Source organism: Neolamprologus brichardi, chromosome 11 (assembly GCF_056152115.1).
Source record: "Neolamprologus brichardi isolate AB-2024 chromosome 11, ASM5615211v1, whole genome shotgun sequence".
NCBI lineage: Eukaryota > Metazoa > Chordata > Actinopteri > Cichliformes > Cichlidae > Neolamprologus > Neolamprologus brichardi.
The window spans coordinates 4766460-4780331 of NC_142114.1; the positions used below are offsets into that span (position 1 = coordinate 4766460).

A 13872-nucleotide genomic window follows, 5' to 3' on the forward strand; every position below is an offset into this window, starting at 1 on the left:
ACACCGGCTTAGTTTTGTTAATGTGATGTCACGCAAGGTGCTGAGTCAACAATGGTGAGTTTGGATTTTGTCTTAGGTTGTATGTCAGAAAACAATGGCCTGATTTCGACGTAACGTTTACTGTGGATTCGTGAGGGTCTTCACAGGCTTTACGTGGTTGCTTGTTGGTAGCGTAACAGCAGCAGTGGCTACAGCGACGATATATTCACTAATGTATCATCACATGCCGTGCATCCGAGGGAGGACACCTTAAAGTTGACTGCAAACTTCTTTAAAAACAAAAGCATTCAAAGAGTGCAACTCCTCCAGAAGAGCGCGACCTTGATTGAGCTGATGAAACTGAAATCAACTTGAGCTAGCGTGATATCTTGGAAACTGTGGATGCTTGCCTGCTAACAAACAAACGGGGCCGATCCCTTCAGCAGAAGGAATTTAGCTTTTTGAAACTGGATGATTAGTTTTGACACATGTGCATAAAGTGTAATTTTATAGGAAACGAAGGACAATAGAACCTCAGGAAACAAACTAGGGCTGTTCGATATAACGATATATATCAGAGGACGATACAAAAACATCTATCGTTTCATTTTACGCTATGGTTTGTTTCATGGTGTCGCAAAATAAACTGTTTACGGCAATATTTTTTCATTGTTTTGATGGTCACTGTAGTGGCTATATTAATGTCTTAAAGTTCTCTCTTTCTCTTATATTTAATATAACCACACTACAGATGGACAAGCGCCTGTTTTTATGCGTTGTCGTTAGCAACAACTACGGTAACAGCATCGCGTGTCCGTTTGTTTATGTTCCACATAAACCTTTCACAATAAAGCTCAAGATCCTGTTGAGACTTTTCAAAATAAACTGAATCACGTGAAAGATGCAGAGTGTTTACGGATGAAAATTAAAAAAGAGCCGCCAGGTGCTAAAAAATAAATCATAGACTCAAACGTTAGAACAGGCTTTTGCCCGCAGCACGCCGTGTAATAAATACTCACAAAGAAAACGGCGGCTGTTACAACTTATGTCTAAAAATGTATCGTTTTATGCATCGGTTAAAACACTCGACTCCAGCTACATGACGCGCAGCTGGAAACGCTTCACACAAGACGAGCTGCCCGAGATTCACAGAATTTACAGAAAATGTTACATTTTTGTGATTTATATCGTTATCGGACGATAGAATTCTTATATCGGGATATGAGATTTTGGTCATATCGCACAGCCTTAAAACAAACCATTTATTTTCACATTCAGTTTTTAAATGATCATTTTAATTAATAAATACAGAACCCCTTACACACAACACACACACATTTTTAGGACCTGCACCATTCAATACGTTGAACAGGCTGTTTATACTTACATCCTGTGTCTTAGACTCACGATGGACTCTGAGTTTTGTTTTTAAGACATTCCTTTTAAACAGACAGAGCAGAAACTGAAAGTTTGCTCGCTAATTCGTCTGCAGAATGGTGTTGTGTTGACAAGATCAGCCTGATGTGTGCAGGCAGCTGGCTGGCTAGTATTAGCTCCCGGCAGGGACAGACTGGATAAAGTAAAATCCACACCCTGTTTATTCGACTTATGGGCTTCATATGATGTAGCCAGAGAAAATATCTTGTCAACACTCACAGATTTCAAACCAGTGTGCAGACTTTTCCTTCTTTATTCTATTTCTCGTGTAATTGTGTTGTCTGGATCAAATACAATTGGTACGGCCGACTGCTGGGGTCTTAAACTGCGACGGGTCTGTATAAACACTCACGGTTTCATTAGTTTGGACTGTTGAGACTCTCAGCAGCTTTTATAGCCATCTGTAATTTTTTTGCTAGATTAAAAATGATAATGCTAGCTTTGTGCACGTTTGAATAATGTTTAGCAGAGATGATATATGTATAGGACACATGTGCCCAAATGCTAATGTCAGTCAGGAGGATTTTTAAGAGTCTATATTGGATTTTAAAAAGGCAATTAATTGGAAAATAGATTCTTTATCCAGCCTTTGAAATTACACTGGAAAGCGAAAGTGTGTGTCATTTTTCACTCTGAGGTGTGTGGTAAAAGTGAAATCACTGGTATATTAATCTGTCAGTCAGTAACCTTTCAGGCCCTTCTTTCTCCCAGACACCCTGACTTTTGTGCCCTTGACTCTAATAATCCCTTTCTGGCTGTGTGAAATACCTTTTTATGTCTGCGCTGATGATCATAATGGTTTTCTGTCTGAGCTGCTGACTAGTGATTGGCCCCAATTACAGCATGAACCTCAGACTTCAAATCATCCTATCTATGCAAGGTGAGACATGTAATGGCAAAAATCTATTTAGGCCTCGCTTCCATCTCGTGCCTGCCTGCAGCTCAATAAATCACACTTGATGCACACTTAAAATCGCATGAAGTTGACAGCCAGATGTTTATCATTACTCTCCATTGTACTTTTCCCCATATATGTAACCCATATATACCCTACAAGACCTTAATTCTGCTGGAGAATGTGATTGGTTTGAAACACAATACCTGAAAACATTTGTAACTCCATGACTGTAGTGGAAAAACATGCCTTAATGTTTCCCCGTGTAGGCGCGTACATGCTTGACTCTTTATATTGGCAGTTCACTAGTTCTGGTCTGAAACGGGGGCCCTTGTCTGGACCCAGGTGCACCCACTGTGGCTCTGTGGTCAGACGTAAGAGAGACAGATTGACTCCGGCCTCTTGCCCTGTGGAAGCAAACTTCTGCCATCCAAATTAGTGGTTGGCCTGTCTCGCAGCATTCATCATGGCTGCTCCACTTTCAGCTGAGCTTGTGTGCTATTTTTCACCGAGCTACTCCCACTTCATCTTCTAATGCTAGCTCCCTCTCCTTTACCCATCTTCATTATTTTGTACTCTTTCTGTCTGTTTCTTGGATTTTATTTTCATCACTCTTTTTTTCAATCTCTTCTGGCTTGCTTTTCTTTCTCTCTTTTCCCCCCCTTTCGAATCTCTACTCTCACTTCACCTCCATCCTTCTTAACTTGTTAGCCGTGATTCTTTCCCTGCCTCTCAGCCCTGCATCCTCATCGTTTCTGTCTCTTTCAGCCCCTATCTGTCAGGCTCACTCTCCTCCTCCAACAGTAATGTACTCAGAGTTGTTGAGGACAGGAGAGTAATCCCAAGTGAACAGATCTTTCTAAGATGTTGTCAAACTGTTGACGTGAGTGCTATCACGGGCCCCCGCTGTGCCTAACTTGGCATACCCTCTCTACTTCCCTACCTCCACACAGAGACACTCGCACACACGGCCATATCTGTCCCTTGAGAAGAGTCGGGAGATTATGCACACATTACGAGAACCACTGCTGTGGATTTCTGCTATTTAAGAGTCGATGTAGACAGTGAGTCTGAGAGGACCGCAGTCTGGTGTATCTGAGGTGTGTCAAAAATAGAAAAACTGTAAAATCTGACATCTCAGACGATGTAATTTGTACTAATTTGTAAGCTTTTTTTTTTTCCTTTTCAAATCTAGTTTTGGGATTTTCCAACCCTGAAGATCAAATATTTGAAAAATGGATAAATTACTGAAAATCAATCTGAATGGAAATCTGTGTGAACATCTTTTTTTCTTTGTGATTGTTCCTGTATTTATTTTCTCCATAGCCCAGTAAAAAATTAGTTTTCTTTAGCAGTCTGTACTGCTTTCAGTAAAGTTATTTTATTCATGTTTGTACTCTAAAGTGAGTGTCTTTTAACTTTATAGACACATATAACATAGACAATTAGTTTATAGAGGGCTCGGCAATCTATAGTTTTAAAACATAAAATAAGGGTTGACTGGCCAGCAGAGAAGCAGGCTGTCTGATCTGATTTCAGTTTACGGAGATGCTGATGACTCTGTAAACTATATGCCACCAGCAAGCTTTAAATAACACATGAATAAATAGAGAGTTGGCCAAAAGAGGACAAAGAATTGATGCCCTGAGACGCTTTAATACTGAGACACTGTGATTCTGTTGTGCACTAGTGTTGCCCTGTAGTTGCATCAGAAGATGAAGCAGTGATAAAGTTAGATGTGCCTGTGCCAGTTTTTTCTTTGTTTGTGCGTCTTTCTGCTATTTTTTATAGATATTTTAACAAAATCCCTTTTAGTTTAGGGCTATAGCCGAAGATTGTTTCCGTTCTTGTTATTCTGCTGATGATTATTTGATTGTTTAATCTATTAAAAAATTCATTTGCTTCCTACCTTGTAATGAGGACTTTGTGAAAAAGTGACTGTAAACGTAGGATCGCATCTTACCACAGCAATATGAGCAGTTTCCTCAGTGTGACAGGTCTGAGTGTGTTGTGGGTAGCTGTAGTGTGTGTGTGCGTGTGCGTGCGCGTATGCAGTCAGCCAGCATCCCTCTAATGATAGTTGATTGCATTATCATCCACGGCTGAGTGGCTGCTCACCCTTGTAGATGTATGGACCAACTGCCAAACCCCAGGGCCTTCTGTCTGTGTATATGAGTGTGCGTATGTCACAGTGTTTGTGTGGCTGTAGCTGTGTGCCAGTGCAAGTGCTTCTTTGTAAAATGTGATTGGAGGTGAAGCTCATAAGTCCTCTAAGAGCCATTCAGAATTTGCCACATCAGTAAGGCGCACACACACTCACACTCGTTCCCCTAAGGAAAAGGAACCTTTTAGGCAGAAATGTTATCACCTGAGAATCAGCCTTGCCCCACACACACACACACACACACACACACACACACACACACACACACACACACACACACACAGTGACTTTGTGTGCATTTGTGATTGTAGCTGTTATGTTTGTGCTTGTTTACCAGTGCCTGTGACTGTGGGATGTCGTAAAGTTGCAGTTTTGACACAAACTGTCAAAAGAAATGATGAAATGATGAATTGACAGAAATGAAAACACAAACAAACCCAACACAAGCTTGATTCAGTTTCCCTTCTGTTGAATTTGTATGTGTTCGTGATAGTGGCATGTGGTTTTCTTTCTGTGTGACATATTAAGACTGCAGTAGTGCCAGGATAACACAAGTCTAAATACATTAAAAGAATGTATGTTTGAAATATTTATTGTCCTGACAATATGTTTTATGAAATATGCTTTAGTATTTAGTTTTTTGTTTGTTTGGAGGGAACATAAATAAATAAATGAATCAAAAGGGGGGAAAAAGTGGGCTGTAGCCATATCTGGGCTAGGACATTATTCATGGCAGTGAGCTCTCTGACTTCTGGGAGATGCATAACACGGTGGAGCGGGGTCACTGCCCCGCCCTGCCCTCCAGTCCACCTGTCCTCCCAGCCAGTACGCTTGGCATCCAGCTGTCCGGCCAGCCTATCAGCCAATAAGCCCATACAGGCCTTGTTAGCTCAGTCAAGTGTGTCCATTCACCCCAAAGCCACCCCTTGCCCCAGCACTCTTACCCCGATAGAGCACTACAGCGCCGTATCCCAAGGTCGGCATGTCCTGTGCGTTTTTGTGTGTGTGTCTGACGAGCAGTGGGGGCGGCACAGGAGGAGAAAAGACGATATGTTAGAGATGAAGGGCGCAATGGATGGAGGGTACAGGACAGAAATAACAAGGGGGAGAAGTGCGTGTGAATGTGGGGGTGTCTGTGGGATGGGGCCGAAAGTGGGTCATGGTTTAGTCTGTATGTGAAGCACCAGGAGCATCAAAATGACCCGTAGGGCTGCTGTCTGCCCCTTCTCTCTGTCACTCACATGCACATGCACACGCACGTGCACACACGCACGTCCCAGTAGTAGCTCTCATGTATCATCTACCAGTGTTGAAGACCCGGGGTGGTTGGTTTAGATTTTTGTGGTCTAAAACACGGTTTTCCAACTTTTTCTTTTTCCTAAATATCTGTGTAACTGTATTCATATCCTCTGTGTCAGCTCACACAAGGACAATTCTTCTTTTCATTATTTTAAGGCAGCGCTAGCTTTGATAGCTGATCCCTGCAGAGGTATTTAATTACCATGTTAGCAATATTTGGAGGGACTATTAGTGTAAGTCTTAGGAATTCGAGCTGCTATTTACACCACGATGTGTACTTTACAGCCTCACTGCAGTGCATACGTCGATATATGACATTTTGAAACCTACACTTACTGTGGTTTAGGATTTTTAGCATAGTTCATCCAGTTTCTTTTTTTAGAGAGGAAAATATTAGTCATTTGTTGATACACTGGTGTTGGCTGATAAATCAGATTAAAGTGTGGATGTTTCATAGTTTCTCTTAGGAGGTACTTTGCAGCCTCTCAGTCGGCAACATGTGTTTGTAACGCCACAAACAGAACACCCAGCTGATCCGAGCTGAGGAGGGCAGAGCGTAGAAGAGTAACCCACAACCTGTTGTCACAAAAAACGACAACAACTGAGATCTTAAATCAGAAATAGCTACACATGCCAAATGTTAATCTTTGTGTATTTGAAGAGGAACAAATAATGAGACGATACATCAGCTTTTTAAATGGCCAAATAACGATATCAATAAAAGTGTCAGTGTTGATCAGGCTCTACTTTTGTTTACATAAACGGCACAGCATAGAAGAGCCACTTCGACAGGACAGGACTCGGCTGTCCATCTGCATCTAAAGGACATCAGTCACTCTTTCGAGGATGCCAATGTTCACATTTTGGACAGAGAAGACAGATGGTTTGAAAGAGGAGTGAAAGAAGCCATCTATGTCCACTGTGAACAGCCATCTTTGAAGAGAGGGCGGGGCTTATAACACCAACTGTCTGCAATCTATAATCCAGTTTTGAGATCCCTCCCCAGACACCTTAACGCCCACTCACATCCTGGGCCTTTTGACCTCAGTAACTCACATGATAGGGTGAGGCAAGGCTTCACAATGGGTTCACCCGAAACCCTGGCTGACTGTGACACACACCCGTTTTCACACCGTGGCTCATGTGATTAGGTAGAGGATCAACAGGGGGTTCATGACCCTCTTGGGGGGACACTCCCATAGGGCTTAAAATCTGGTACTCTCCACCAATTGCTCTTAGAACTGAAGAAGCTTCTCGGATGAGAGGTGAAACGTCTTCAACAAACTTAAAGAAGACGTTTTTCTTTCCAAGCTCCTTAGACTACGATGACGTGAATGACTGAGAACCTTCACAGACCCACTGTGGAAATAGATTGTTTATCGCAACAAGCAAAACACTGAGGCCAATCGCAAGTGTAATATTTGTAATATACTTTACATGTCATACTATAAAGTGACAGGACTAAAGTATCTGTTCAATTTCAGCTCGTCTTTTGTAGCAATTGTTGCAGAGTAAACCTCGCTAACGTTGACAAATGAACCATCCTCTAAGCATGTTGCTGCCCTCAGTCGCGCTCGCTCCCTAAATTGGCACTCAATCATGAAAATTTGGAGAGCCTCTGCTTTTCATTATGGTTAGTTTGCCTGTAAAAATAATATTTGTAGTGGAAAATGACTTCTTATACATATTTTATGTGCTTTTTATATCCTTATTGTTTAGTGGAAATCTAATTAGGCCCTAATAGGAAAATATAAAATTTATAATCAATTAAATTTAGTCACACAGACAAAACCACAGACATTTCTCATTTCTAAGTGCAAGACAACTGTCTGTTTACAGTAAACAAGTGAGTGAAATTTACAGTTTTCAGTTGTAAATTGGCACATCTGCATAAAGTACATGCGAGCATCGGAAATTACCGTATTCCCATTCTGCCTGTTATTGTTTGTGTTCCTCTGCTTTCTGACCCTGCAGCTGAGCCTACTGTCTGCTGCTCCGCGGGGTGCTGCACACACCTGTGGGTAAATCAGCAAGAAATACAGTCATGTGCAAATACAGCAGAATTCATCATTTTGTAGTGTTTGTAAACCACAAACATTTAAGTGTAAAGGTGAGCAGACAAATAGGACTTCGGCTCTGTTTCTAATCAGTTATGTTGATCGTGGTGGGTTTTGTTTTTACTTGTTTTTTTTTTTAATGAAAATGTGTTTGGGTAAATTATCACCTGCCTTATTCCACACACGCTTTCAATTTCTCTCAGGATGACTCGTTTCTAAGTCAGTCCTACGTATTATTTTATTCATTTTTATTCATTTTTATGTAAGAAACAATAACTTGCAGTCTGTTGTTTTTCCTTTGATTTGGCCATTTTTCCATCCGTACTTACTTGATGAGTGCACCTGCTCCCAAACCTCCCATACATCATCTCCATAGGGAGTAGTGTGATTGAAATATGTTATGTATGACCCTGTGTATACGTCTGCACCACCACAGACACACACACACTGACCACAGGTGCTGCTTTTCCAATATCCCTGTCTCTCTTGTATGATTTGGTTTTAGGGTGAAGTTAGGGTGAGACACACACACACACACACACACACACACACACACACACACACACACACACACACACACACACACCGCGTAAACAGAAATAACCTCAAGGTTAAGATTTAATCATTTGGGCCCTCTGTAGACGTACCGCACCTCCATTCACATACATAGAAATCAAAGCCAAGCTTTGTGCATGTGCATGCACACAAGTCAATTTCTTTTTTTATATATATTGGGGTCAACGGTTTGGGATTGCTGGAGTTTTTTTAATAGTATTGGAGAAACTCACAAACATACAGCCTAAAAATATCAGTCTGTTGTGGTCAAATGGAAAACATTTCTTACACTGAACAAAATATAAAACAGGCTTTTTATGTGCGTGCTGCACACTGAGTGAATAGCCATTATGACATGCTCTCTGTCTTTGTTTCTCATAATATCAGATGCCTACATTTATGCACTTGCATATAACTATGGTTTCACCATGCAGGCCCTGATGGGTTTTTGTTTGGAGATGCTGTGTAGAAATGTTGTTTTTTTTGGGTTTTTTGCTGTTCCATGTGTTCTGTGAAGTCTAAGAATGGCACAAAGGCAGAAACAGCATCATTAAACTTTTTACTTGTTACCCATTTACCCACTGGTGTCACCTTAGTCTAACTGGTAAAGTTGTCATTCATGGTGTGAAAGCACAGGGCTGGGATACAGATCTTTATGTTCTGTATTAGATAAGATAAGTCAACAGTTTTTGTGCACTTTCTGTTTTAAGACATTGACATGCCATGGCAGGCAAAAAATAACCAAATGACTTCTGCGCCATTGGCTGCACCTCCTTGTTAATGCAAATGTATGCAAATGTAAAATTCCACAGATTTTCCAGTAACATGATGTCTTTATGTGGTTGGAATTTATCGGAGCTTAAATGGTGACTAAGTCAAGGTTACCGTGAGAAAGCTTTTGCTTTGATTGGCCAGCGAGACTAGAAAAGTGCTCTATAAAAGCAAGTCCATACCTGAGGATGAGAGATGAAAAGGCAGAGAACATATGCATGGACCCGTAATATTGAATCTAACAGAGGATCTAATGCAGACTTAATTTTTTAGTCTGACCCTAGGAAATGTTTAGTGTCCTACTAAGTCATCTACAGTCTAAATTTGCACTTTGATTCACTGATTTAAAAAAGAAAAATTCCACAAAATATGATCTAAAGTTCAGCTGCTGCCTACGCCATTTAATCCACAACTACATGAAACCTTATTTTGCAAATGTACAGTCTTGCATTCTTTGAGATTCTGCGTCCTCTGCACATCTACGTCTGGTTGGCTGCTTGTAACAGCCAGCGCCTGTCTTTTATCGTCACATGGTTGATAGCAGTTACGCCTGGATTAGTTTTCAGTTAGATGAAAATGTGAAAGAAGAAGCCAAAGCGACTGTCACTGAGAATGTGACAGCGACTGTCAGGGCTCCGTTAATGCGCCGCTCCCTCCGCGCCCTCTCTGTAAATGTTTAGTTAAATACAGCCTCCGTTTTCCAAAAATACAACACAATAAAGCATCCTTTGACCTCAAACGTCGTGTGATGTCATAAATGTGCTTTTGTATGTTAGCTTTGAGCTGCAAGGTAATGCTTCTACATTCAGGCTCATGTGGTGTTGTATGCTTTTTCATTTGCTGTTCACTTGATCATTCTTTAAGATTGTTTGTATTTTTAATCAATAGATTAATTTCAAAATAAAGGCCCGTTGCTAATATGATATATTATAATTTATAATGAGAAAAAAAGTCACTTTAAACCAAATAAAAAAATTAAAAAAAAAAAGAAAGAAATTCAGGATGTGCACCATAATATTTACTGTAGTTGTTTTCTCTCTTTTTTTTTTCCAGCATAGTTTTTGTCTCTGCACTAGCAAGCTTATTCTGTAGCTAGGATTGTTGTGTGCGTGTGTGTGTGCGCATATGTGTGTGTGCGCGTTTCTGTTAAATTGATGGAGAGCTTGTTATTGTTGGTCTGGAAAGCATCCCTTGGGACTGAGAGGAGAAAGCAACCACACAGCTGAGACCACTCTCACTAAAGTCCTGTGTGTGTGTGTGTGTGTGTGTGTGCGTGTGTGTGTGCCTGTGTGTGTGTGTGCGTGTGTGTGTGCCTGTGTGTGTGTGTGCATGTGTGTGTGTGCATGTGTGTGTGTGCCTGTGTGTGTGTGTGTGTGTGTGTGTTGGTTGCCTCGCAAATAAATGTAGGCATAATAAGAGCTTTTGCCAGCTGAACACTCTCTCTTTCTCTCACCTCCCCTCGTCCCTTTCCGTTATTCATTTCCCAATCATCAGCACAAATATACACACATTTGTAGCTTTAGGATTACTCATTATGTCTGGTGTTTCTATTATTAGTTTTGTCATTTAAAGAATTGATCACTCCAAACAGAAAAGCCCAAACAAACCCAAAACATGCTCGTGATTCATGCCCTACTATTCTGAGTCACACGTAGTGCTTTTAGAAGGACTGTCTGTTTGTCTGTCTGTTTTGATGAGGCATCATTTAGTCAAACTTACTGTCGGATCCAGTCGACTAACAAACCTCAAACCTGCTGCATTTGTACATTTTAAAGATGCGGTTTGCGTCTGTGCTCGTGTGTTACTGAATTAATATCGCTGTTACAGATTGTTCATCATATTGAAATTTATTCTGTCTTGTGTATTCAAAACTAGTGGCAAAGTGACATCATGAAGGTTTAAATTTTAACGAACTGGAATTTGAATATACCGAAAAATGTTGAATACTTGGTCACAGCATGAATGAGAGCGGAGAGACATTTGCATATATTTGTGTGGCGCTATGAATAATTTAATAGTTGTTTCATTCTGGTTTGCCCTTGGTGCAGAAAAAAATGGTATGTAGGCTGTTTGTTTGAGGTTTTTTTTGTTTTAAATTGTTTGTTTTTGAAAGTGAACTCTATTGACCGTAGAGTTTACCTATGGTACGCTGATTTTCTTTGGTAATTTTATTACATAAAACCACCATATAGCACATTAACTATAATGCTGTGTGTGAGTATACTTGGCTGCAGCAGGGAAGTAGCTTTCCTGAAATATCTGGTTTAATGTGGCATAAAGGAGCAGCACCCCACCACCAACGTGCCATTACATCCCCTCCAAATCTGTGTGTGACAGCTCTCCTGGCAGTGCTAAGATTCATACCATCGTCTCAAAGAGCGTGTGTGTGTGTGTGTGTGTGTGTGTGTGTGTGTGTGTGTGTGTGTGTGTGTGTGTGTGTGTGTGTGTGTGTGTGTGTGTGTGTGTGTGTGTGTGCGTGTGTGTGTGTGTGTGTGTGTGTGTGTGCGTGTGTGCGTGTGCGTGTGCGTGCTGGTTAAACATGTTGAAATGATCTTAATTTTAAGCAACTAGGAGTTGAGAATTTATCTTGTTTGGCACTTGACACGAAGCTGGTTTTCAGCTTTTTAAAGTTAGTTGTATACTTGGTATATTATATAAGCTATATATATGAAAGTGCAGAAAATGCTAAGTGGACACGGGAATCAACCATGTTTTGTCAGAGACACTTTTTCCAGTGCGCTCTAATTCTAGTTTTCACAACATAGAGAAGTGGGAATTTACATGGGGTTAAAATTACCGACACACATTGGATCATTTTGTGAGTACAAACTGACTCACTGTGGAATTCAGACGCAAAGGAGTTCCACCAGAGACTAATTAAGCACTTCTTCATCTTTTAGGATGCCATGTGCTTTGTGCTTGACTCATGTATATGCGTTTCGGTTGGTTTTTTTTTCTGTGTGTTGGCTTCATCTTGGGTACTCATAACATTGTAATGCTACGTTTGCTTTTCCAGTCTGCAAAAATAAAATGCGTTGTCTCTCTTTGTAGATGACCCGACAGAAGCAGACGTGTGGTTGCTCAACAGCTGCACTGTGAAAAACCCTGCAGAGGATCACTTCAGAAACTCAATCAAGTAATGAAAAAGCACAATGCGCACACACAAACGATATGTATCCTTGTCTTTTTTGAAGGATCGTTACATTTTAATAGGGACTGGATAAAGAAGTGTTAGCTTTGCTAAGTAGGTCTTTTATATGGGGTTATGATGGCTCATTTTTCTGTCAGGAGAGTTTAGTATAAAGAAAAAAAAAAGTAAAAAAATTTAAATTATAAGAAAAAAAGAATAAAAAAATAATCTTAATACAAATGAAAAAACTGGCATCTGTAGAATTGCTGCTCAACAGACAATCAGAAATAGTTTTCTACAAATTAATGTGTGCCAAAAAGATTTCCCCATTGTGATGAGTCTGTTTTGTTATAATAATTATGTCTTATATTACTAAATCTGAATCACGATCACAACTATGTGTGACAAGGGAGCACAATTCACTCATAAATAAACGAACATCTAATTGTGTTTTGTTAGAAAACGTAATCCAGGATCAATTTAACACAAATGAACTACAAAACAAGGCATGTTTAACACATTTTAAGCCAAAATGCAGAAGCACTAAGTGCAGCCTTACTTTTCCCATAGGAAATAAGAAGGTAAGTAGCCCCCAGGTGCTGCTAATCAAATGCACTTGATTAAGTGATCATTAACAAGGGTGAGCACATCTATAAAAGCAGACTTTTGTCCCTTTTGCTGGTGTGGATCATTCAGATGATCGTTAAGGAAATGCAAACATTTTTCCAGGAGTGGACATCCTGAGTTCAGAGCACGAAATTCTCATCGAAACTCCAAAAAACCTAAGAGGTACATCTGAGACTTCACAGCCTCAATTAGCATGTTAATGTACAGTTAGAAGAAGGCTGAAAAGTACGGTTTGTTTGCAAGGTTGCCCAGAGAAAGCCTCTCCTCTCTGTAAACCTAAGCTGTGCTGCCATGTTCTTTTCAAAGTTGCATCTGAACAGACTACAAGACTTCTGGAACAATGTAGGTCTGGGCGATATGAGGAAAATCTAATATCACAATATTTTTTTGGCTATAACACGATATATATCACGATATTGGATTGCATTTTCTTTTATACAGCGCTTTTCGAGACCCTCAAAACGCTTTACAATTCCACTATTCATTCACTCTCACATTCACACACTGGCAAGCTACAGTTGTAGCCACAGCTGCCCTGGAGCAGACTGACAGAGGCGAGGCTGCCATATTGCGCCATCGGCCCCTCTGGCCATCACCAGTAGGCGGTAGGTGACGTGTCTTGCCCAAGGACACAACGACCAAGACACACAGAGCTGGGGATCGAACCGGCAACCTTTTAAATCACCTCCCAAAACAAATTTTATTTGCAACCATAAAGTGCCTAAATGCACTATTGCACTGGTATAGTCATTCAAATTCACCATTCAGTGTTTTTTTTTTCCACTTTTAATTAAAAAAATCTGAATGAATTGAAATGTTTGGTTTTTAAAAAAAAAACAAAAACAAAACATTTTATGGTTATTTTTCCCAGTCTGGTCGTGTATAAACATGCATGTGTGCCAGGTAGAAGATTTTCTGGTTGGGAGGGGTAATGATGCATTTGCAGTGTGGGAGAAAG

General features: G+C 40.4%; 1 protein-coding gene across 1 annotated transcript in view; it reads left to right on the forward strand.

The window, feature by feature from the left end:
- Positions 1 to 13872, forward strand: part of cdkal1 (CDK5 regulatory subunit associated protein 1-like 1) — a 257115-nt gene that overhangs the window by 25611 nt on the left and 217632 nt on the right. The window contains exon 4 of the mRNA XM_006795862.3: positions 12209 to 12293. Coding sequence (XP_006795925.1) covers positions 12209 to 12293 — 85 coding nt within the window. The remainder of the gene's footprint in view (positions 1 to 12208; positions 12294 to 13872) is intronic.